The sequence below is a fragment of the Culex quinquefasciatus genome, chromosome 1 (assembly GCF_015732765.1).
Source record: "Culex quinquefasciatus strain JHB chromosome 1, VPISU_Cqui_1.0_pri_paternal, whole genome shotgun sequence".
Lineage (NCBI taxonomy): Eukaryota > Metazoa > Arthropoda > Insecta > Diptera > Culicidae > Culex > Culex quinquefasciatus.
Genome location: NC_051861.1, coordinates 125,351,279 through 125,378,554, shown reverse-complemented (window position 1 = coordinate 125,378,554; position 27,276 = coordinate 125,351,279). Strand labels below are relative to the sequence as shown.

General features: G+C 36.5%; 1 protein-coding gene across 1 annotated transcript; it reads left to right on the top strand.

The window, feature by feature from the left end:
* The first annotated feature begins 283 nt into the window (after positions 1–283).
* On the top strand, positions 284–25,480 carry LOC6035165 (alpha-latroinsectotoxin-Lt1a). Its single transcript, XM_038266550.1, has 5 exons — positions 284–293; positions 8,295–8,803; positions 9,030–9,071; positions 14,402–14,632; positions 25,250–25,480. The coding sequence occupies exons 1-5, from the start codon at positions 284–286 to the stop codon at positions 25,478–25,480; spliced, it is 1,023 nt and encodes a 340-aa protein (XP_038122478.1).
* The last annotated feature ends 1,796 nt before the right edge of the window (positions 25,481–27,276 follow it).

Genomic DNA, 27,276 nt, shown 5'->3' with positions numbered 1-27,276 from the left:
TAATTGTAATGTAATTATAAATTTAACAGTCAGTTATTTTGAACAACTTCAGATATTTTTTTTCTCGGTTATGAAAACATGAAATTAATCTCAAAATAAAATATGTTATGTTGTTGTTTTAAGTTACAACTAATAAACATTCACGTTTGATTTTTTCTTCAGTACACTCTATTTGTTTTAACTTAATTCAGTCGTTAGAAAATTTCATTAAGTGTACATAAAAAATTGCTTTTCAATTACGGACTTCAACTTCGATTTACCTGGTGCTAAAAAATCGTTTAGAATGCTAGCAGGTAAGTTACCAAAATATGCTTCTCAATTACGGACTTCAACGTCAAGGTTCCATTTAATAATGAATCGTTTAGAGAGCTAGCAGGTAAGTGGTCAGTGATAATATTTTGGTATGAATAACGAGTAAAACGGGTAAGTACCTCTTTGGTTAATGTCTGTCAAGAACTAATGCTGTCAATTGTCACTGTCAACTAACATAAGTCTTGATAAGTCTTTAGAATTGTGGTTAAATTATTAGGTTTGTAATTTTGATTTTTTTTCCCAGTGCACCCCTCTTGTCACAATTTAATTTAGCCGTTTGAAACTTTCATTCCATATCCACGCTCATTCAAGGTTCCATTAGGACAGACAAAACGCCTTGTCGTCCTTTAAACGAGGCGACATGTGTCGCTGGGGGCCACCGGGACATGTGTTATGTGACACTTTCTTGGGGTGCACTCCGAAGTCTTGCTTCGTAATAATTAATGCAATCAAGAGTGGTATTAGTTGGAAGCTTTGGGGAGTGGAATCTGAGGAATTTTGGAGATTTAGGAGCAAATTTGGTATTTGAAGTGCGTATTAGAAAAGACAAATTGAAATAATGAAAAAATGTTTTGCTTCCCAACTTTTCTTTCAGAATTCGACCACACTCGACTGCCTCCGAAAGGATAATTCAATTTCCACCACGTTGAGTGGCCGCGGTCCTTTTGTAATGAACTCACGCTGCCTTTCACCGACCACTCGTCTCTCCACAAAACCGGAACGCATTACGTCAAGATGCACTATGAACTCTGTACCCTTAATCTGCTCTTACCTGTAACGTGCGTCGTTCCGCAAAAAAAGAAAGAACTCATGTTTAAAATTGCACCGGAATTTCCTCTCCAAAGGAAGCAGTACCGGAGAGTGGCGGGAAATGAGCTTTTCCGTAGTGCTGGTGTAGGTTCAGGCCAGCTAATTAGCTCCGGATTGTGGAGCAGGACGGCAAAAAAAAACGTGCAACATCAAAGGGTTTTTGCGAAACAAGAAAAAAAACATGGGGCCGCACGCAACTTTTTGCCCCCACGGGTAAAAGAAACAGACAAAGTTTAATGCTGATGAGACTTTTCTTTGGGGGTTCACCTTTCCCGACAAAGGTGCGGATTACAATCAACTTCTGGGTGTAGGTGGAAGTTGCAGTTCGAGGAGGGTTCTGCCCTTTGTTGCAGAACCGTCACGTGGAGTGCTTAATGACTTGACTAATTTTATTCTTTTGAGTTTTGATAGAATGACAGTTGACAGACCTTAAACTAAAAAATACTTACTTTTTTTAAATCCTTACCATGCACATCACTTACCTTTCAACACTTCAATAAATTTAACCGAGTCCACTTTGAGGTCTTCAATTTGAAGTCCGCAATAGAAATCATATAATCAGAAGTCTACTTTTAGGCGTTTTCCATCAATTTCGAACTCCTTAATTCCAAATCAAACCTCTTCACGGTACCACTTTCCAGAATTTGAGTGGCCCAAACTCGCAAAAAAGCGAACGAAAATGCTGTCGGCACAATTTGATCGGCTTTTGTCATTCGATCCCTTGATTTTGCATTTAACCATTTGTGCAGTGAACATATCGGATTCTCTCACCCGGCAGTACTTGTCATCACATCCCTCCCTGTGTGCGAGTCGTCGTTTTTTTTTTCGGGTCGGAAACCCATGTGGAAAGGGGTCACATGGTGACCGGAGTCACCAATATAATAAGTGCCTGTAAAACCGTATACTTTTCAGGACTAATAAAGACCAAACAACAATAAAAGAGAGCAAAGAACAAGCGTGTAATTGGACACCCATGGTGGTGGTTTTGCACTCGAACGCAGACACGAAAAATTTGCATCATTCGAGGCTTTACGGGGCACGTCAACGCAAATATTTGCTTACAATTTTGAAGCCGCTCCTCGTTAATTGGAACGTGGTGGAACGTCACAAGTATGTCCCCTCTCTGGTATTGTCCCAAAACTACGCCTGTGGAGACCAATTTTTGCATTACGGTAGGGTTGAGAGTCTAATCTTAGTTTAATTTTACATAAAATCTACTGTTTAAAAATCTTATAACCTACTGTTAGTATTAGTTGACATTTTTGACATTTGACAGAACCCAGTCAAATCAATCCGAATTCTGAAACGGAATCTAATTAGAATCGTACACAAATTCCGTTTCAAACGCAACAACCGGTTCGAACACGGCCCGAGCAGGGGTAAATAACACGGGAATACCAAATTTTGGTATTACTTGGGCAAATAACAGCGACCAAAATGTGCCCTTGGTTGCCCAGTAATAGATGGTAAAATACCATGAAATCATACCAAAGTCTAGTATGTGGAAGGGCACAACAATACCAAACCATGTTATTCCAAGGGTAACATAATACCTCAAAATAAAACCATTTCAATACCAAGTTGAGGTCTTCTGGATTTTTGAACATTGTTTGAATACCAAAACTTGGTATTGCCATGGTTTTATTTTTAGGTATTCCCGCGCCCTTGGAAAGTCATATTTTGGTATTTCTGTGGTCTTTCACATACATGATTTTGGTATGATTTCATGGTATTTTACCATCTATTACTGGGCAACTAAGAGCACATTATGGTCGCTGGTATTTGAACAAGTAATACCAAAATTTGGTGTTTACATACCATTTTTAGTGCAGCAGTTGCAGTAAGTGAAAAAACGGAAATTATTCATATGCAACAGCCAAATCTACTCACCTGATGATTCCATGTTGTTATTAGTGATATTCTTCACCACACCGAATGCATTTGTCATTGATGAACGGCCTGTGCTTGAAGTTCTTGAAGCTTCTGAAAAATAACAAGATTGAAAAATAAGTATTATTAAAATGAAACTGAATTGAAATTCACCAAAATTCATTAATCTGTCGATTGACTCGTTTTTCAAAGTATTTGGTTATCCCGACTTAGAGATATTTCAACGTTTTTAAGTGGGTATATCACACTTATCTTTAAAATCATCTTTAACATTTTTGGGTTTCAAGTCATTTTAGCGCAAAATTAATTAACTCGTAATTTTTTTTTAACAAATTTCCCATAGTTTCAGAGAAAATTGATGAAACCTTTCAATATTCTAATAATACCAAAATGTGCCATCCTGACTTAGAACCACAATTTCAAGTCATTTCTGTAGGGGTATATCAAAATGTTTAAAATCAAGTTTGAAATTTCGGTTTTGAATGAAAGCATTCGCTTTGAGACATCATTTTAGCAAAATTAATTATTTTGTCAAAATTGGTCAAAATTTTCCCATAGTTTCAGAGGAATTTGATAAAACACTTAAATACCAAAATAATACCAAAATGTGGTGTTCGATCATTGACAAATTCTGCAATTTTGCAATATCAAAACAATACCTTAAATTGGTATGATACCACATTTTGCTCTTGCATAATCCTTAAGACAAATTTTAAAGGGTCCAAGAATACCAAAATTTGGTATTGATACCAGAGAAAGGTATTATTACGCATTTCCCTTGTTATTTACCCATGCTCGGGGGAACAGGTTGTTGCGTGTGAAACGGAATTTGTATACGATTCTAATTAGATTCCGTTTCAGAATTTGGATTGATTTGACTGGGAATTAGCAGTTGACAGATCTTATACTTAGTTGTACTTACCAGAAAGGAACCACCACGAAACAAAGCAGCTTACATTCTTATCCTAAACCTACCTTAACACATCGCAAACAACTAGTTCTACTGGGATTTAGCTTGAATCTGAAGTCCGTAATAGAAGTGTCGATATGGATTTTTTTTAACAAATTGCATTTAAGGCACTTTTTGTACAAAAAGATTGATTTCAATTTTTTGTTACAAAAAAATATACAAAAATCTAAATAACCAACTGTTAGTACTAGTTGACATTTGACAGAATTAGCAGTTGACAGACCTTATACTTAGTTGTACTTACCAGAAAGGAACCATCACGAAACAAAGCAGCTTACATTCTTATCCTAAACCTACCTTAACACATCGCAAATAACTAGTTCTACTGGGATGTAGCTTGAATCTGAAGTCCGTAATAGAAGTGTCGATATGGATTTTTTTTAACAAATTGCATTTAAGGCACTTTTTGTACAAAAAGATTGATTTCAATTTTCTGTTACAAAAAAATATATAAAAATCTAAATAACCTACTGTTAGTACTAGTTGACATTTTTGACATTTGACAGAATTAGCAGTTGACAGACCTTATACTTAGTTGTACTTACCAGAAAGGAACCACCACGAAACAAAGCAGCTTACATTCTTATTCTAAACTTACCTTAACACATCGCAAACAACTAGTTCTACTGGGATGTAGCTTGAATCTGAAGTCCGTAATAGAAGTGTCGATATGGATTTTTTTTTAACAAATTGCATTTAAGGCACTTTTTGTACAAAAAGATTGATTTCAATTTTTTGTTACAAAAAAATATACAAAAATCTAAATAACCTACTGTTAGTACTAGTTGACATTTGACAGAATTAGCAGTTGACAGACCTTATACTTAGTTGTACTTACCAGAAAGGAACCATCACGAAACAAAGCAGCTTACATTCTTATCCTAAACCTACCTTAACACATCGCAAATAACTAGTTCTACTGGGATCTAGCTTGAATGTGAAGTCCGTAATAGAAGTGTCGATATGGATTTTTTTTAACAAATTGCATTTAAGGCACTTTTTGTACAAACAGATTGATTTCAATTTTCTGTTACAAAAAAATATATAAAAATCTAAATAACCTACTGTTAGTACTAGTTGACATTTTTGACATTTGACAGAATTAGCAGTTGACAGACCCTATATTTAGTTGTACTTACCAGAAAGGAACCATCACGAAACATAGCAGCTTTCATTCTTATTCTAAACTTACCTTAACACATCGCAAACAACTAGTTCTACTGGGATGTAGCTTGAATCTGAAGTCCGTAATAGAAGTGTCGACATGGAAATTTTTTGAAAAGGCACTTTGTTACGAATAGATTAATTTAATTTTTTGTGGAAAACTGATATTTTCAAAAATATCATTTATTCATTATTGTTGACAGTGGATTCAACTAGTTGTTGCTTGATCTTAAGAAAAAAAAATCTACAATAAAAAGTCTAAATAACCTACTGCTGGTACTAGTTGACAGTTGACAGAATTAGTAGTTGACAGCCCTTAAACTTAGTTGTACTTACCAGGAATGAACAATCTCGAAACATTCTTATCCTAAACTTACCTTAAATCGTATCGAATAGATAGTTCTACTGGGATGGAGCTTGAATCTGAAGTCCGTAATAGAAGTGTCGATATAGAAATTTGAAAGAAATTCCGTTTAATGTACTTGTTATATGAAAAGATTGAAGTCAATTTTCAGAACAAGATAAAATGTAGCTCCACTTTGAAGTCCGCAGTAGGAGTGTCAGCCTGAAAATTTGAAACATGTTGTTAATGGTTAAATTTAAGGTTAGTTTTGAATGATGGAATCAAAAATGTTGGAGTATGAAAATTTGAGACACCTATTTTCCATTTTTAAACATACTGCATACTTTCAGGCTCATTGAAATTCCCACCCACAATCCACCAACCTACCCTCGAAAATGCGAAACCTAAAAACTGCTCAAACTTGGCGGGGTGCATTTTCGGCAAAAAGTCCTTTTCGCACAGCCGAATCCATCTCTCCCTCTGCTTCTCTCTGATTGACTGGCTCAAAAAAGTGCTCTCACTTGGCAAATTACGAGAATGAAAAAAAGCCTTTTTGCTTAATTAATTCGGTGCAAACAAATCAATTCCGGTAAAGTGAATTAAATAATTACGCAAATGCAAGAAGAAAGCCGGGCCCGAAATGGTTGATGGCTCGAGGGAAAAAATAAAAAACGAATGCAAAAGCTTCCCCGCGCAATAATCATACATGAAAATGAATTAAAAAGTAAGAAGACGAAAAAAAAAAAGAAATAACGTGGAGGCAATGATAAAATTGTATACAGATGGAGAGACATACAAAAAAAAAAAAAAAAAACGAGAAACCTCTCATTTGTTTAATTGTTCGGCTTCCATTACAGCGATTTTTCAGCCGTCGCAAAACAATTTCCTCCGCGCGTATGAAGTGGAGCGTTGGTTGGATGATGTCCTTCTTGGGTTCGTTGTTGGCGGGAATTTGGCCCGAGGTTCGTCCTGAATGAGACAGTGCGGCGGATCAAGGTGGGTTCGATTTGAGTTGGTTATAGCGCAATAAATATATCAGTGGTTAAAACTTTCTTTAATTCCAGTTTTTGAAGGTCGGCTACTGGGGATTCTGCTCCAAAAAGTTCTAGACAGACATGCATCCGCTCTAACTCCTCTTTTAGAAGAACTTGTTTGGCATTTGACGTAGAAGATACCCAGCATGTTGTGCCAGTGATTAGAATACGCTAATTACGCTTATCTTTAAGGCTCCCGAAGACCCTGAGAGATTATTTTGAAACCCAACTGAGATATAGGTTAAGAACTCTTAATTGCACTCAAAGAGCTTTTAAGAAGTTCTTCTTGAGAGCTTAAGAGAACATTTACATGAAAATATAGCTAAAATCGGGTTTTCCAATGAACCAATGTTTTCTACACATTACTCAAGCCACAAACAAGAGATTTTTACCTAGCAACAAGCATAACTTTGCTTCAAACGAAAATGCCATCTAGAACAAGCTGAGTGCCGTTAAAAAGAGCTCATAGTGCCGATGCATGTCTGGTTCTAGATCGTATTGGGAAGATCCGGAACTGACATAAAATAGATTTGTCCACCACGCGTTTCCACCAAAGATTAACCAAAATATCCTAAGATTCAAATTCCCCTGCCACTAATCTCAAAATAATTTTATGGAATCATCGCGTAGCACACCCACAGTTTGAATTGCTGTTCGATTTCTACGCCGAGCCCCCCAAAGTCGAGAAGATTCTTTTACACCCAAATGAAGTTAGAAAAGATCCCTGACAAATTTGATAGCCGTTTTGACAGCGAGAAATAGCCTGTGAGTCTATTTGACTTACAAGCTAACAAAAAATAAGAGTTAAATTGAAATATTGCTATACATTGAAACACTTTTAATAAATGCTTCACAATTACGGACTTCAACATCAAGTACGTTCCATCAATAAATCTTCTGGAATGGTAGCAGGTGAGTGGTCAGTAGAAAGATTTAAGAGTGTTAGTTGCATACATTTTTTAAAGTTTATGTGCAAAGAAGTATCAAGAATTAGCCAGGCGGTATGCAATTGAGATAATTTGCTGAAAACTTTTTTATGGTAAATAAATGATCAATTTCATTCATAAATTTAGAGAAAATTTTAAATCAATTAGTTCTGCAAAAATAATTGTTAGAATCTGCTTCTCAATTACGGACTTCAACATCAAGGTACTTTCATCAATAAATCGTTTGGAGTGACAGCAGGTAAGTGGCCAGCAGTAGGATTTAAGCGTGTGAAACGAGTAAACCATTTAAGGTAAGTACATGCTACAAGCTTAAGAACTAATAGTAATACTGTCAACTGTCAAAAATCATAATTCTACTAACAAACTGAGCTAGAGATAGAAACTGTCAATTCTTCATGCGACTGTTGCAAACTGCAACCAGATGTCTGTGGTCGTTGACTTGGGTGTACCCTAAAACTTAATGTAGTCAAAACTTGTTTAGTTCAGAGTCTCAACTGGTTGTGGGGATTCCCCTAGTTTGACGCTAGTTCGACCCGACTGGAGATTTATGCTAAATGTGAAACGAAGATGGGGAAAAATGATCAGCAGCCACAGTTTTGAAAGAGATTTTGAGAAAGCAAGTTCTTTGGGAGTGATCAGTGTTTGAAACAAGGTATTTTATAATGGTTGTGCTTTAACAAAAAAAATCTTTCAATACGATTTTTTTTAGCTCAATAATATCGAAAGTGAATGAATATCAAACAAAATGGACAACACTGTCAAAAATGTCCAACTGATGGCCTCAATCAAAAAGGGGCAACTTTCGTTGGTGCGATTTCTTATAGCTAACGGGGCCGACGTCAACTATGTCAACGACAAGGGCAAAACTCCACTGCAAGAGGCAGAGGCTACCGGCAATCGGAAGATGGTGGAACTATTGCTGGAGAGGGGGGCAAATAGCGACGAGAGGAAATTAAGCAGACAGATGCCAATTGTACGCAGGAAAGAGCGATCATTCCGTGAAATTCACGAAATGATGGAATCTACCAAACCAAATGTCAAAAGACATCCCGTACCGAACTCCGTCGGTGAAACCTACACCAAAAGATCAGGCACGGCTGCGGTCGGTGAATTATTCGAGAAAAAGCTGCTGACAATGGTGCTGTTCCGGTTGCTCCACGATGACCAGATCGAAAGCTTCTATTTGGGGACCAACGTAGACGAAACCGGCGCGTTCGATGACGTCGTGCTCAGAACCAGTTTTGGCGGTAAATCCCACGTGTACTGTCTGCAGGCCAAACATCGGAAAGCGGGATCTTCTGTGAACTTTAACGATTTGATCAACATGCAGCAGGCAAAGGGCGACTTTCATCTGTCAAAGTACTTTGACAGCTGAGCAATTCTCTACGAAATCGGTCTTTTTTCTTCAATTTTAATTTTTGTATTTTTTAATCCGGCTGAAACTTTTTTGGTGCCTTCGGTATGCCCAAAGAAGCCATTTTGCATCATTAGTTTGTCCATATAATTTTCCATACAAATTCGGCAGCTGTCCATACAAAAATGATGTATGAAAATTCAAAAATCTGTATCTTTTGAAGGAATTTTTGATCGATTTGGTGTCTTCGGCAAAGTTGTAGGTATGGATACGGACTACACTGGAAAAATAATACACGGTAAAAAAATTTGGTGATTTTTTATTTAACTTTATCACTAAAACTTGATTTACAAAAAACACTATTTTAATTTTTTTATTTTTGATATGTTTTAGAAGACATAAAATGCCAACTTTTCAGAAATTTCAGGTTGTGCAAAAATCACTGACCGAGTTATGAATTTTTAATCAATACTGATTTTTCAAAAATCGAAATTTTGGTCGTAAAATTTTTCAACTTCATTTTTCGATGTAAAATCAAATTTGCAATCAAAAGTACTTTACTAAAATTTTGATAAAGTGCACCGTTTTCAAGTTATAGCCATATTTAAGTGACTTTTTGAAAATATTCGCAGTTTTTCATTTTTAAATTAGTGCACATGTTTGCCCAGTTTTGAAAAATATTTTTGAAAAGCTGAGAAAATTCTCTATATTTTGCTTATTCGGACTATGTTGATACGACCTTTAGTTGCTGAGATATTGCAATGCAAGGGTTTAAAAACAGGAAAATTGATGTTTTCTAAGTTTCACCCAAACAACCCACCATTTTCTATCGTCAATATCTCAGCAACTAATGGTCCGATTTTCAATGTTAATATATGAAACAATTGTGAAATTTTCCGATCTTTTCGAAAAAAATATTTTTGGAATTTTCAAATCAAGACAAACATTTTAAAAGGGCGTAATATTGAATGTTTGGCCTTTGTGAAATGTTAGTCTTGATTTGAAAATTCCAAAAATATTTTTTTCGAAGAGATCGGAAAATTTCACAAATGTTTCATATATTAACATTGAAAATCGGACCATTAGTTGCTGAGATATTGACGATAGAAAATGGTGGGTTGTTTGGGTGAAACAGAAAACATCAATTTTCCTGTTTTTAAACCTTTGCATTGCAATATCTCAGCAACTAAGGTCGTATCAACAAAGTCCAAATAAGCAAAATATAGAGAATTTTCTCAGCTTTTCAAAATATTTTTCAAAACTGGGCAAACATGTGCACTAATTTAAAAATGAAAACTGCGACTATTTTCAAAAAGTCACTTAAATATGGCTATAACTTGAAAACGGTGCACTTTATCAAAATTTCAGTAAAGTACTTTTGATTGCAAATTTGATTTTACATCGAAGTTGAAAAATTTTACGACCAAAATTTCGATTTTTGAAAAATCAGTATTGATTAAAAATTCATAACTCGGTCAGTGATTTTTGCACAACCTGAAATTTCTGAAAAGTTGGCATTTTATGCCTTCTAAAACATATCAAAAAATAAAAAATTAAAAACAGTGTTTTTGTAAATCAAGTTTTAGTGATAAAAGTTAAATAAAAATCACCAAATTTTTTTACCGTGTATTATTTTCCAGTGTAGTCCGTATCCATACCTACAACTTTGCCGAAGACAAAATCGATCAAAATTCCTTCAAAAGATACAGATTTTGAATTTTCATACATCATTTTGTATGGACAGCTGCCGAATTTGTATGGAAAATTATATGGACAAACTAATGATGCAAAATGGCTTCTTTGGGCATACCGAAGGCACCAAAAAAGTTTCAGTCGGATTAAAAAATACAAAAAAAAAATCGAATGACCGAAATCCTAGAGAACTGCTCAGCTATCTTAAAATTCGCGGTATGTTTAGTCCGATCAGCGATCACGTGATTTTTCAGAGAGACTACGAGCAAACAGAGTTGGAGCTGATAATGTTTACACCAGCCAAGCTTACTTTTCACGGCTGCAAAGTGGAGTATGAAAGTGTGGCTGTTAGCAATATATTTTGCTCAAATCAAACAGGAAAAGCATTACAGATTAAATACACACAAGCTTTGCAAGAGTGTTTTAAAGATTCTGTTAGAACTGCAGTGGCAGAGATTATAGCTAGGTTTTTTCTGTTACACAATTATGAAACAACAAATTTAAAAGATGCAATCAAAAACCTCAAATTTAGCTATGCATCATTGATGCAAATGTACAGAAATCAACAGGTTATGGCAGTTTCGCACAATAGAAGCAAACTGTTAAGCTTGAGAATTGCTGAAATACTCGAGGAGCCGCTGCTTCCCTCCCCTAAGGAGCATGTTGAGATCGTGAAAAATTTCCTCTCAAAATTTAGATTTTACTCAGAGCAGAACACAGAAGATGCACTAGATGAAATTATGATACGGGAAATCATATCGAAAAACTATGAATGTGAGCAACTGATCTACGCCAAATCGTACGAAGCCGTTGAGAACTGGTGGAAGCGACCTGGTCAGGTGCCCTATCTGACAAAGAGTTGTGATTTTTATAAAGCGGCTGTGTGCGAAGTGAAATTATACAAAAATATTTCGTACGGTTCTGACAGCATTACAAGTAACTTGTTTAAATTTAGCAAGAGAGCAATGTCGAGCTCCAAATGGGCAGATGATTTAAGAGATTTTGTTGAAAATAAGCAATCCTTTCTGAACATTTTTGGCAGTACGCCTAAATTGAGCTGCCTAAAAATCGCTCAGTTCCTTAAAGAAAACAGCATTTATTGTAATTTAGTTTGTATAAATAGCAATAATTTTCACGAAACGCTTGAGAATCTTAAGAAAACAAGGTCTTACAAAATAACTATCGTCTATCTGCCAGATATCAATCATGACGAAACGCCGTCTTCAAGTCGATTTGCGAATAAATTCATTCTAATAACGAAACAAGTATACCGTGGTGATTGGCACTCCATTCAAGATGAATCACAAAATCTACTTGATTTTGAGATCGAAAGTCAGGAGAAAGTCTTAGACGTTCCAGTGACTTTTCAAGGCATATCAATAGCCTTGAGGAGTATCATGGGTAAAGTACCCAGAGAAACGGTAGACGCCGTAACGCTGCAGACGCTTATCTACGGAGATACTCTTGAGATTTCATGCATCAGTCTTTCTAAAGACAACGATGATTCCAGTGGTTATTACATTGCTAGAGATCGGCTGGTTAATCACCAAAATGAACCGAAAGCCGCTACCGGTATTAGCGATAAAGTTGTAATAGTGGCGGCTGATCCTGGGATGGGAAAATCGACCTTTTTGACCGGATTCGCGAAAGCGTTGAAAAGGGAAAACCCTGCCTGTTGGATTGTACGTATTAATTTGCTCAACTATTCCAAACAATTTAGCCTGTGGTGTGAGAAAAGGCCGGCTTTGAATGAAAATCTTGCGTTAAATTTCTTGATAGGAATAATGAGCAGTGATAAAAGCAAAACTGATACATTCGAAAGGAAGATCTTCGAATGGTACTGCAAACAGTTTAAACTAATTTTGCTCATCGACGGTTTCGATGAAATGAGTCCCTATTACGTAGATATTGTAGTACAGTTGATAAAACTGTACAAAGCTAATTTTACAGCAAAACTCTGGGTGACCACTCGCACTGGAGAAATTCAGAAATGTTTGGAGGAATGTCATGGGAACACCTACTCATTGGAAAATTTTACTAGTGAAGAAATGAAACAATTTTTAAGGAATTATTGGACCTTAAAGCTGAAACTTGGGCCGGATACAGAAAAGATGCTTCAAGCCTATATAGAACAGCTGGTCTCCAATTGGTCCGATAAGATTGATGGAGTTATGGAATTGATCAGCGTGCCACTACACACGAAAATGTTGGCTATGGTATTTCAGGAAGATTTTTTAGCATACTGCCACTCGTCAGATTATCGAATGGTGTTAGGAAAATGGTTTTCTGTTCAGTTGTATGAACAGTTTGTTAAGCTTATGTATAATGAAATACTAAATCAGGAAAAGAATGAAAACGATATTTATAAACCACACAACAGGTTGCAACGTGAGGAAGGTTTCCATCAGTTTATAACCCATCATAAAAATGCTGCGGTTTATACTTTGTTCAAGCAATCTGATGTAAGAGAAGTTATGACTTTAGCGGAGATAAGAGCTGTGAAAGATTTCTTAGAAAAAGTGCCAATTTCGGTTGAAAGCACAGGGATAATAACCCGAGTGGTTGATGGGAAACCAATATTTTTGCACCACACTTATGCCGAATATTTCGCAGCAATGTTTATTTGGGAGATGTTTTGCTCAATTTCAAAGAGAATAAAACAATTCATAGGTAAAATTTTGATTGACTTCTTGATTGGTTGTCATCAAAATCAAATTGCTAAATTCCTCCATGAAATAGCGAAAGTAAAACAACATAATTCTGTGACGAACCTGGCGACCAAAGCTACAGTGTTGTTCAGTAAATTACAAGATGTGTTACCAACATATTACAAAGAGCCTTCGTTTTGTTACTTGTTAGGTCTAGTTGAGTTTGCAATCAGTTCTGATCGGGATTGTTTTCAGAGTATAGCAGCAAATGTCAGAGGCCTCCCAGAAAGAATTTTGGGTCAAGCCTCGAGTATGTTTGGCTCGAGCACGAGCCTGAATTGGCTCAATGATCGAGCCAAATTTCACACTAGAATGTTTTTTCTCAACGCTTGCAAGGGGGGTTACTTTGAACTTGTAGGATTGACGACGGATAATCTGTCTATTAACGTGAGAAGCAATGATTTTTCATCGTTTGACTTTACAGCGCTTTATTTTGCAGCAAGTGGTGGTCACTTTAAGGTGGTAAAGCATCTCTTGGACAATTCAGCAAGTGTCGACGAAGCTTCTCAGTACGGTTTAACGGCGTTACACAGTGCTGCTGAGAACGGTTACTTCCAAATTATTCAACTTTTGTTGGCGAACGGAGCAGATGTCAATTTGACAGATGATGCCGGCACTATTGCTTTACATCTAGCCGCACAAAAGGGTTACAACAGAATTGTGGCGCTGTTGGAATGGATGAAATGGATCTATGGTCGATAAAGCTGCCGAGATTACTGGAAGAACTGCTTTATACTTTGCTTCCAAGGAAGGGCATTTGGAGATAGTTCGAACGCTTCTAAGGCAAAGCGCAAATGTCAACGTCGAATCCAAAGATGATGAAACGCCTTTGCACATTGCTACTCAGAATGGTCGCTTAAATGTTGTTCAAACACTCCTGGAGAACGGAGCGGATCCGAATGCGGAGACAGTAGGAGGATTTACACCACTGCATTTGGCAGCGAATAAAAACTTGGTCGAAATTGCTTTTGCACTTTTGTATCAAGGTGCTTTCATTGATACCGCATCAGCGCACCTCCATATGAAGTATTCAAACTGTACACCTTTGCAATGCGCAGTCTTGGAAGGTAACCTTAAAATGGTCAACATGTTGATCGAATACGGTGCAAACGTGCACTTTGCCACCGAGAACGAGGGTTTAACACTGTTACACTTTGCTGCAATGGCAAATTCAAAGGAAATTGTTACTATTTTGTTAGAACATGGTTGTAATGTTGACAGTTTATGTCACGATGACAAAACACCACTGCACGAAGCTTGTTTAAACTGTAATTTCGACGTTGCACAGGTTTTGCTAGAAAGAGGAGCAAATGCTCATCATAGAACGAGTGAAAATGGCTTCTCGCTTTTACACATTGCTGCACAGAGAAACTGTCCTGAAATAATACAATTATTGATTGACAACGGTGTAGATATAAATTGCACTACCTCAATTGATTTTCAAACAGCCTTGTACGAAGCCTTCCGTTACTTTGCCAGTGATGCTGCGAAATTATTAGTCAAACTGGGAGCTGATCCAGCATACGTAAACCCGCAAATCATGGACAGTTGACCTTTCCAACGAGTTCGAAACATTGAAGATCTGGCAACCCTGTCTCGAGTTATGACCACTTAAGTGATATTTGTGTACTTTTGAGTTCCAGATCTATAAAAAAAAGTATGAAATTTGCGTCCAAACCACCAAATTAACCATTGCACCACTGTCCAGATCGCAAAATTAAGTGGAAAAAGATTTTTTCCGAAAAACGGTGAAATTTTGGAGCTTTGGTGTCTCAGAAGAGTTGGTCTGGATGAAAATTAGGGTGGTTCACGAATAAGGAGATTTCGAAAATCTAACTTTTCAGGAACATTTTAAGGAATCTTTTTGCCTTCTAGAAAGTTGTTGGGCTAATCCATGCATTTTTGTCGAAGACACCAAAACTATCATAAATCAAAATATGACCCAAACTTAATATGGCTCGATTCTGAGGATAAATTCAGCAGGTCGTATCAACACAGTTCAAAAAAGCAAAATGTAGGGAATTTGGGCAATCATGGGCACTCATTAAAAAAAAAAAAAAAAATAACTGTGACTATTTTCAAAAAAGTTAACTGAAAATGTCTATAACTTGAAAATGGGGCACTTTATAAAATTTCATTTTTAAAGTTCATTTTGATTACAAATACAATTTTTCATTGAAAAATTAAGTTGAAAAATTTTTGCGACCAATATTTTGATTTTTTGAAAAAATCAGTATCGATTCGAAAATTTATAACTCGGTCAAAGATTTTTTGCACATTCTGGAAATTTCTGAAAAGTTGGCATTTGATGTCCTCTAAAACATATCAGAAAAAAATAAAACTAGTATTTTTTTGAAAATCAAGTTTTTGTGACAAAAAGTTAAATAAAAAATCACCAAATTTAGTTTTACCGCGTATCATTTTTTCAACAATTTACAACTTTCCCGAAGACACCAAATCGATCAAAAAATTCCTTCAAAAGATACAGATTTTTGAATTTTCATATATCATTTTTACCAACACTAACAGAATAGAAAATTAATACCATTCAATACCAGTGCTGAAAGTTGTTGGACATAAAATTCCATTCAAAAAGCGTTTTTTCTGAATTGCAAAAAATGTTGTAAGCAACTCGATGCAAAACTTGATTTTTTCAGCACTCATCGTATTTATCCAACTCGGTAAACCTCGCTGGATAAATGTACCACTCGTGCTGAAAAAATCTACTTTTTGCAACTTGGTGCATAAACTACTATTTTCGATTGTTCAAAAATGGATATACCGTCACGAGATATCGAAAAATGGAGCTAGGATTCGTGATCAGGGACACGAAAAACCGGTGTGTGTGTGTGTTTGTGTGTGTGTGTGTGTGTGAGAATTACCCCAATGGTTTTATAATAAATGTCATTTCTTCTAGGGTCAATTTTGGCTGTGTTTTCACTAATATTTCTTATATTTTTCGTAAAAAAATCTACATTTTCAATGACAATATTGTTGGTCTGTAACAAAAAATGTGAAAACAGGCAAAAAATAGAAAAAGTTACTGTAAAAAATATAAAAAAAATTAAAAAGTCAAGAGATAATGATAGGAGGTAGTAAAATAAGCCAAATACTATCAGAAACAAATACTAACCATGAAACAAAAGAAGTAAAGTTTTTCGTAGAAAAAGTATTGCTCAAAATGAAAGGTTTAAAATTTTGACTTGAAAGGTTTAACTAATCTAGAAGCTCTCAAAAAATTAACAGAACCATGTGAGTTTGGGCAAAATTCACAATTCAGGTTTTTGTAAGCGTCGTAAACGTTCTTTGTCATACCGGTCATGTTAGTAACATAATCACCTGCATAATTTTGATCTAAAAATTATATCTACCTCAAACTGACCCAACATTTCTCTAATTAGAAAAAGAGCTACCAGATCTGTACAATATTATATGGTATTATATTTTTAAGTTTTTACTAACAGAAGTAGAATAAAATGCTTTGCTGTAAGGGTTTTCGACAAATTTCACATTGGAACTTCAAACTACAACGCTTATCAGCGACCTCAAAAGCTTGACGGATCTAGTTCATTTTTGTCAATATATGTGTATCACCCTATTCAACTCTAATATAATACAACTCGACATTTTTGAAGTTGATGCCAGTAAACGCTACAGTTTCTTCAAGGCATGATAGATTAAGGATCCCTGAACACGCTCCAATCGACAGAATTGAATTTTTGTGAACTCCCTGCCAGTTAATAAAATTGTGAATTTCCATTTTTATTTATTGCCAGGGAATTTACTAAAACTTAAATCTGTCCATTGGAGTGGGTTCAGGGAGGCCCTGATCTATCATACCTTAACGAAACTGAAGCGTTTACTGACATCAAGCTCGAAAATGTCGAGTAGTGTCATGGAAAGAAAAAAAAAGTCCTCCGAAATTTTCAAACCCACCGTGTGGCGCTCCGAATGTTGCCTACTTCCGGGCTCCCCACAACCAGTGCTGCGGAAACGGGGGAAAACGCTTTCGGGTTGATTGTCACTCATCATCGTTGTCGTCCTCGCGCGACAAGCAAGGACGCTGGCTGCTGCTGCGAACGAAAACGGCTTGTTATCCTGTTTTTTTTCGGAGGCCCTCTGACAGAAGCTCTGGTTTCAAATTAGGCGGATGCAACGTGCGAAAAACAGAACAATGTGCGTCAAGTGTTATGATTTTATTTATTGTTTTATTGGCTGCATGTGAGTGGTGGGGAAGGTGAAGCTGGGTTGCCAGGAATAAAACAATAGGGTTTTGTGGAAATTAATTAAATTTATGGACACTGATGGGAGATGGCCACAACAAAGGAATAATTATAGCATAATTTCAGCGGTAGGTCACTGGTTCGACATGAACCGTGAAAAGTTGTCAGATTCGATCAAGTATTTACTTGAAATTTGATAGTGCCAATAATACGCTTTGTTTGCGTTCTTAAATAGCCTGAAAGTAGGCAATTACATAAAGTTGAAAAGTTATAATTTCTGGAAAACACTTCTTCCATTACGGACGTCAAACTTGAGCTATGAATTTGAAAGTCATTATTCCAAGAAGCGTAAAAAGGTAAGTTTTTTAGTGCAATCATATGAGTGTTTAAGTTTTGAACAACAAATTCAGTTAAGTACTACTAATTACAAAATCCACCATGTACTAACACTGTCAACTGTCAATGTCAATAAAACTAACTATAATATTTAAAAAAAACATCTGGCAAAGCTCCCCGGTCAGGAAGGACGCTGTGATTCTTCCTCTTAACGTGATACATAATTTCCACCCCAACAAGTGAAGGATAGCGCAAATTGGCCTCGTAATTTGAGCGGCTGGCCAGCGCGAGTCGAGTTCAGACAACACGGAGATTAAATTATTCCACGTGTTAGCTTTGAAAAATGAAAATTTTAATTTTTAATCTTCCTCAGGCAGGACGACGTTGGCCCTAGTTTATGGCGGCGTTTAGTTGAAACCTTTGCAGTGAGAAAAATTGAAGATTTTTTTATTTCTTAGAAATTTCTAACCTTCGCTTTCGGGACGTTCGGGGGTAGATTTTCCCACGGCCTTCAGCGGAGCCGAGCTGGGATGCAAGTGCAACCTCGGCGATGCGTCCCGGCACGGTTCGCCGGAATTGAATAGTGAACGAAACAAACGAACAGCAGAAAGAAAGAACCCCTTTTCACAAATTCATGGTTCAGTATGTTTTTCAGCAAATAAGCCATCGTACGAGTTGGCTTTCTTTTTGTTTTGTTGTTTTTTTTTGAAAAGAATGAACGTGTACAAAAAAAAAATCAGGGTTGTAGAACAAAACAAGTGCTTTCTGCGAAGGTTTGTGCGACTGACGGAGATTTTAATTAGCAAAATTACTAATTAAAAGCGAGCTCGGCGACACACGCAGCTTAAGCGCAAACGTTGGAAATGCACCCGGGAACAAAAGTGAATGCACTTTCTGAAAGGAGGCTGTGTGGAGGCTGGCAAAAAAGTCGAGAGGGAAGTCGGGAAATTTGAGAGGCATTTTTGTGTGATTTTTTGCTTCCGCTGCACGAGTGCATTTGGCATTCTTTTGTGCGAAATTGCAAAAAAATATATAAAAAAACATAACTTTTTCCAATTGTTAGTACTTAATGACAGTTTGACAGCTAACAATGTTAATAGTTGACAGTAATAACTATGGATTGTACTTACCTGCAAAGAACCATCTGAATCAGGAACCGACACCGAATTACTTACCTTCAGACACTTCACAATTTTCGTTTTCAAAACTATCTACAGTTTGTAGTCCGCAATTGAAGTGACATTTGATATGATTGCAAATTTTGACAGTTGAGTCCTCAATTGAAGAGACCTTTGATTTTTTTTTAAAGAAAATAACAATCCTTGAAGCAACATTAACCTCAACACGACTGGGGATGAGGTAGGCTCAAAATTTTGAAAAAAATGGACATGACCCTAGTCTATAAACCCCTAAATCTATGAATTTTGACAGATGACAGTTGACAGAACGTACTTACCAGTTTGGAGCAAATCACATTGTTTACACTTTTCCCCACTTACCTTGACATGAAATCCAATCACTTCGCTTAACTTTCACTTCAATTTGTTCGTTTAGCTTCAGGAGGTACCTTGATGTTGACGTCCGTAATCGAGATGCGCATACCAAAAAAAAGCAATTTGCATTTTTTTTTTGCAAGCGAGCGAGTTAAGTACGCGGTTCAAGCTGGTGATTCAAAAAAATGGTTTAGAACTGAGCAGAATTAGGCAGATATTTCAATTATCTTAAATGTCATTTCAGTTTAGGATGGTTAACCTCAAAATTAGAAATTCTCCTCAAAACGACAACGTTCAACAAACTTTGCACCATCAACACAACCATCTTGGTGCACGCGGGGGTGCAAATCCATAAACCTAACAAAGACATTCCAGGACCTGAGGGGGTCTAGCTGGGATGGAGCCATTACTTCTTATGACCCACATGCGACTTTATGAAAAATGCAACTGCTTTTTCAGCGTGCTCATGCTGCTGGGTAACAAATGGATAAACAGCAAGGGTTCAGGACACTTTAAAATTGATAACGTCCATTTGAGCTGCTTCCCAACGATGACAACGGCGTCGTCTTCTTCTGCCGAGTCGCAATAAAGAATCGTTTGGCCGTAAACGAAACATCTAAATCTTCGCTTCTTTTTTTTATACCAGACTGGTATAACGAGGATGTCTTCTTCGTAATGCTCTTCAACGTTACACAGCTAGGCTAGCGACTGTAAGAAGTGTAATTTGTTATTGTTCTGCTCGGCAGCACATTTAACTCCGCCATCAGTTAAGTGACCTATTATTATCAAGCAGATTACCACAAGACTAATCACGCCGCCACTGCGCTTTCGGTTGACTGGGCTGGCTAGTCCTGCCGGTCCGAAGCGTTTTGCTAGACACGGAGTCATCATCAGGGAAGAAAGAGAGCTCGTCGAGCTTACTCGCGTGTCGTGTAGTAAATCAAAAGCTTCTGGAGTCGCTCGAAAAGTTTTGCTGGGCGATGGAGAGTGAATTTGGTGGAGTGTTACTTTACTTTAGCGGGGTTTTTGGTGGTCCCGGGAACCGGGAATCGTCAATATTTTTGAAAAATTGTTGAAGAAATCAAAACATTTTTTTTTATTGCTGAGTTCGTTTCAAAAAGTTTTTCAATAACGGACTGCAACTTAACGTTTAGAACTGAATAGTGATTTTGACACTTCTATTACGGACTTCAACAATAAGATTCCTACACTAGATCTTTAAGTCATTTGAGGTGAAGTGATGATGAAATTATGTGTTTGCAGTTCAAACAGGTAAGTATTACGTTAGATAAGTTCTGTCGACAAACAAGCTTGGTAGACATGTGTTTGAAGTATCTCAAGAAGTTGTTTTCAACAAATTTTCGTAAGACGTACATGGACATTTTGTGATTCAGTCCAGTAAGCAAATTCTTACTGGATGAATAATATTTGAAAAATACATTGAAATTCTATCAATGGCACCTCGATTTACGGATATTTTTTTTTGGTTTGTGGAACAATTTTTAAGGATCAACACTTTAAAGATCTCAATCTTCAAAATTTTGAAACAGATTTAAATTTTTGTTGAAGAAATTATAATGTTCAAATACATACAAATTTGAGATTTTTTTTAAATTGTTGAGAATTATTTGAGAATATTTGCAACGGCCTTCATACTAATAAATAAACTATTTTTTTGCGAAGTTTTGGAAATTTAAGAAGTGTAGAGAGGTTTTCGTATTGTTTAAAGTTTTCAAAGTAAAAAATATAATCTTCAGAATTTTTCGATTTTTTGTAATTTTTTTTTAGTTTTTTTTATATAATTTATTACGAATCTAGAGGATTTTTAAGGTCCTATACTCTATTGTATTTAATATGTTCATTGGAACTTAAAAAAACCCCTAGATATGTTTCGAAAACTAAAATCGAAAAAAAAATGAAAAAAATATAAAAATTGAAATAACAAGCCTAGGTTTCAACATTTGGATGAAATTTTTTTTAAATGCATTTTACAGGCGTCCAGTAGCTTTCCAATAATTAGTTTTGAAAATATTGAGGTATTGACGGAACTTTTTTTCACAAAAAAAAAACTTTTCGTGGGACTGTACATTGTTATTTCAAGAAAATTAAAATATTTTCAAAGGAGTTCAACCATGCTGAATATGATTATAAACGCGGGAAAATGCATTTTTTTCGAAAAAAAAATAGTTTTGCCCCCTGATTATTCAGGCCACCTTTGAAGGGGGGGGGGGGGGGACATAAACTTTGAAAAATATTTGCAACGGCCTAATTGAACTTTCGGATTTTTTTAATGTTTATACCCATTTGAATTTTTGGATTTTTTGGAATTATTGAGACTTTAAGAATTTGAAATATTTTAGATTTATCAAAAAGTTGAAAATTGATATTTTTTTGAAAGTTTGATGATAAAATTTTAGTTTTTTTTATTTTCAAAATTTAAATAAAAACATCTAATTTTTTTAGATGTTTTGGAGACATAATTTTTAAATTTTTTTGAGAAGTTTTGGAAATTTAAGAATTGTTAAGGATTTTTCGTATTGTTAAAAGTTTTCAAAGTGAAACAAAATCTTCTTATTTTTTCGTTTTTTTGTAAATTGTTGTACTTTTTCATAATTTATGTAAAATCTAGAGTGTTTTAAGGTCTTATAAACTATGGTGTTTTATATGTTTATTTGACCTTAAAAAAACTCAAGATATATTTCGAATATTCTGATTTTTAATTTAATTTTAGCATCTTTAAAATTTTAAAATACCAATATTTTTTAAATTTTAATTTCTAGATTGTTAAATATTTTATGATTTTTGAAATCATTTAGACTTTCAGTATTTGAAATATTTTAGAATTATCAAAAAATTAGAATTTTCAAATATTTTAGAGATTTTTATAATAAAATTTCATGGATATAAAAAATGAGTTTTATAAGTTCTGTAAATTTTAGAACTTCTAGAATGTTACTACTAGAATTTCAAACTTATAATATTTAAAAAAAATGTGAGTCATCTTTTTTCAGCAAGAGTTTGATAAAATATGGTCAAATTTTAATTGAAAGAATACATAAATACATGCAAAAAGGGGCAATCAAGAATCAATTGATTATTTTTTTGAATTTGGACTACAACACCACTTTTGTTTACTTTTGTATGTGTCATGGCACTACAAACATGTGTAAGAGAGGATTAACAGGTTATCATTTAGTGATAACACAGTTAGTAGAGCTATTCAATCAAAATAAAAATGCTTCAAAAACATGATGGCATCCCAAGCAACACACTTTGTCAGATAAACGTATTTCCTAACTGGTTGTATAACCGAACGGCCTCGTTACCACAACTTGTTCTACAACTCCTGTGCATTGGAAAAAGCGCACTTTTTTCTGTTGTATAACTTGCCAGTATAAGATGCAAGTTATCAGAGTAAGTTGTACAAATGTATCTGACAACACTGTGCTAGCTAACAAGAGATTAAACGAAAAAAAGGGGGCGTGGTTAACGGCTGTGCTGTCAAATCAAAGCGCACACTGAAAAGGAAAGATAGATTGAAAACAGTTGTCTAACCGTTACCCAACTTACATGTAAACAAACAGTTCTTATCAGAATTTCAACCAACGACGAAGCCAATATGAATAGTATCTCTGACTATTTTGGTACGTTTGTTTCTGCCCGATTTATTTAGAAAAAAAATTTAAATTGCATGAAAAAAAAATAATATTTTTGAGCTCTCTAACTGTGATTCATGTGAAACCCTCTTCATGGCGAACTTTTAGATTTTCATTTTTTTGATGAACTCCGTCTTTCCCAAGATTCGTTCCGATGACTTCGACGACTTGTTTTTATCTCCAGGCAGGTCCAGGCGCGCTTCCACATCTCTCCACGAGGCTTCATAGTAAACAAGCTGGCCTAAACGTCAATAAGAAGGCTGCTGTCAGCTTTGTTATACTGCAGTGAGCTATACAACTTAACTCCAGAAAAGGCTGTCATTGGAAATAAAGTTATATAAGTTTGTTTCAAGTCAGTTTTTATAACTCCATTATGTAACTTTGTTATAACAAACCGTTTCAACTGTCATTTCGATTACCGTACCACGAAGTAACATTGAAAATTGGTGTGATTTTAATTTGTTGTTTTCTCTATCATGAATTCCGTAAGCTGATATTTTTTGTAGCTTTTACCGGCGATATTTTTATAAATAATCGGTCAACAATTAAAATTATTGCAATCTTCGATAAATAAACATTATTGAAACTCTAAATACCTCACGTACAAATTTACACCACCTAACAACACGCAATGTCAAGTTGAATATGTTTGTTGAATATCAGTTATATAACCTGTTCTCCGATAACATTTGTGTAACAAAGCGAGAAAACCTAAGGTTATTTATAGAATGGTTAGCCACGCCCATTTTTCAGAAGATGCCGTTACATGACAATGTTAGATAAGCAGTGAAACAAACAGTGCAATATTATTCTTATACAACAAACTGTTTTCGAGGAAAACAATGCAGATGAGGGAACAGCATCATGGCATATCAGGATTTTGACGTTTAATTACAGCTCATCAAAAGCGTTTTCAGCTGAAATCAAGTGATAAATACCTCAAACGGAAGTGAGCAAGCAAGTTTCTATCGAAGGTGTTCGAAAATAAGTTGTTTAAACAGTGTAAATCAGCAAATTGGATGGAACCCTCCAAATAGGTGAGATTTTTTCCTATGTTGTGTTTTGTTGGAAAAGAGTGAAGTTGACTGTGTTTTAACACTTTTGTGGCACAAAACACGATAGTTACACAAGTTAGTTATACAAGCAGTGAAACAAACTGTTATTTAAGTTATGTTCAGATTTTTTCTCGTATGTTTATCAAAAACAATTGTCTACCTATTATTCAACAGTCGACAAGTTATGAGTGCTACTTGGGATGTGTTAAATTTCTGCAAAGAAATTCGCAATTTAAAAAAAACGTGAAAAACATATATAAACGTTCTGCGAACTGACCTGCATTATAACAAATATTGAACAATACATAAGTTCATAAATTTTGTTAAATTTAAAATAACTCCGATTCCGGGTTCATCAGAAATTTTCGACACTGCTCCGACTCCAGCTCATCAAATTTTGCTGACTCCGACTCCAGCTATTTGAGTTTTAGCGACCTCGACACCGACTCTGACTTCGATTGCCGAAAAGAGCCTACTCCACCGACTCCAACTTCGACTCCACAGCCCTGGTTAAAACGTCAAAATCCAAGTGAAATTTGTTTTGCGGAAACCGTGGAGATTTTCCCTTGCCCTCTTAAAAAAGTAGAATTATTGAACAAGATTCATTTGATGCAATAATCGTCATGAAAAATTGAAAGTATATAAATAAGAAATTTTCTAAGAGTATTCCCGGAACCTATTCCCGGTGACCTTGTGCTACCCAATTCCAGACGGATCAACCAAAAGGGAGGAGAAAGGCGGAGGTCTGGACGTTAATCGCTGGAACGTAAATTACGACCATTAATTTTGGCCAAATAATTCCAATTTACCGGGCCCCCGTTTCGACGGTTAATCGTCGTTATCGTCTTCATTTTCAGACGAGAATTGGGGAACCGTTTTATCTTCCTTTTTTGTGCAAAAGGGGGGGGGGGGGTTCACCGTAATGGTGAATTGTAGGTTATGTAATGGACGGTTTTTGTGGGTCATCAGCGCAAATCTCCGAACGAGAATCGGATGTTTAGGAACGTCGATTAGGGGTGCTTTCAACGTGGAAGATTTATCGAAAAACTCCATTACGGTATGAGCTGTGCGAATCTACTGGGCTATTTTACTGATTTACTTCTAATAACCGTCTAAAACCCACTCAACCGTAGCTTCCGCAGTTCAATCCCTCAAGTGCTCATGGCCGACATCGTTCACCTTTTAACACTGCACTCTTGCACTTGCGCTCGCTCCTTTCAACTCCCCGGGCTTCCCCCGGTTAATTCTCTAATTCCCCAAAGTTAACCCTTTCGCACGATGACTTCCAGTGGCGGCACATTACACCCAAATTGACTCCCTTGTTCAACCAGGTCGGATCCCCCTCCCGGAAGAAGCCAAATCGACCGTTGTCGACGTTCGTCAACTTTGTCGTCCTTCTCCTTCTCAACGAGCCGTGCTCCTCGAAAAAGGCCGGCTCTATACCTCGAGATGTCTGTCGTGAGCTGCACAATTGGCCCTTCTTCGGGCGATGAGTTGATCCTGGCTACTCCTGCTCCTCCTCCTCCCAAAGGAGGACCTCCAAGTTCCGTAATGCATACTTTGGCACGGAGTGCAGTCGCGCAAAGTTGCGCTGCTGGCTGTTGTTGTTGATGTGTTATGAGCAAAAACCATAAGTATGTCACTTCATTCAACGTACGCGCGCGCCCGCTACCCCATCAGGAGAGCTATAGTAGCTGGCACAGAGTGATGGTTAGCCATCATCGGGATGAAAATGCTGCCGGCTTTTGAATGACGGTGAAGTCGTCTGCCGCAGGGTGGCTACCTTGAGGTCGAATCTGTTGATTTGAAGATTAGTTGAAACTGCATTACTATTACGGACTTCAAGCTGGGCTTAGGTTCGAAATTAAATTTTAACTTTACACTAACTTAACACTACACATACAATGGTTACAAGATAAGTTCAGTGGTCATCTCAATTACGGACTTCAGCATTGATATACCTCTGCACTTCTGTTGAGTAAATTGATGTGAAGTGACTTGTAAATTTTTGTGTATGCGGTTCAAACTGGTAAGTACTATGTAGAATTAGGTCTGTCAACAACTAACACTGTCATCTGTCAACTGTCAAATCTGCCAAACATTTACTAACATTAGTTTCTAAGTTTAGATTTTGAACTAGGATTTAGATAATTTTCAGCTCAGATTAGATTCTGTTCCAATTCAGATTTTAATTTCAAGATAGATAATGTTGAAGTCAGTTAAAGTTTAGCTCAGTTCAGTCCAGCTCAGTTCGCCACCCTGTCAATCCTCCCACTCCCGTGAGATGAACGGCAAATAAGCAGGCACTCAGCGGCGTAATACGGTTCATTCATTAGAGACAGGAGCGAGGACATGTGGGGGGAAGCGGAAAAAAAGAGGACAGACTTGTTCAAGAGGAACGACGTGGCAAAAGAAAACCCAGCCAAGAGGAAGTAGTAGGTTTAACCCTTTTCAGGAAATGCACATGCTCGACGAGTACCTCTGCGGGGATGCAATTCGGTCCTCCCACATGCATGCCACGAGTAAAAGCAAAATGTCGCTGATGAATTGGCTTTCCCTTTAGACATCGCTAATCTACCACGCTGCGCTCGGCTGCCAGGAGGAGGCCCAGGAAAAACATCACAAAAATGCCATTGAAGAGGAAAAAAAAACACAAGCGGGAAGGTACGCCCAGAAGTATGCAACCGATCTTTGCTCAGCGAAGAAGAATGCCGCATGTGAATGCACTCTCTTCATCTTTCGATGCACCCCCTCCTGGATGTAGGCAAGCGGCGCACGACGCGCGTCTAGTCAGAGAGTGCGCCTGCAAGTATGCAAACCTGGCCTGCCATTGTTGGGCGCTCTAAGGAACATAAAAGAAAAACCCATCCAATCAACGGGATTTTTTTGCTGCTGCAATTTTTTTTCTTTTACGAGAGAGAGAGAGAGAGAGAGAGGATATATGCAAGATCGCGAGTTTTACCTGAAAAGGATTAGCCTCGCTTGATGTGTGGGACGGTATGGCGTTGTGAAACATTTGAATAATTTAACTGAAAGATGAGTGCGCGCGGATTTTTCTGGCTTTTTTGCAGGCTTTTTATTTTGCAGCATGGTGGCGGAAAAGCCACTCGAAAGGCATCACTGGAGGGAAAATAAAATCTTCTTTTTGTTGAGAATTGCTGTAGGGAGAAGAGTTAAAACGATATGTTTACAGGTTTGAAATTTTTTTGCTATTCAAATTGTTTTAACACATTAGACTAATAATTATAATTATTTTGACATTTCCACAAACGGACTTCAAATAATAACT

Coding starts and splice junctions, on each gene's coding strand:
- LOC6035165 (XM_038266550.1), top strand. Junction 9,072..14,401: donor TTTTGATCGATTTGGTGTCT/TCGGCAAAGTTG, acceptor GCAAATTCAAAG/GAAATTGTTACTATTTTGTT. Junction 14,633..25,249: donor AATTATTGATTGACAACGGT/GTAGATATAAAT, acceptor AATTCCCCAAAG/TTAACCCTTTCGCACGATGA.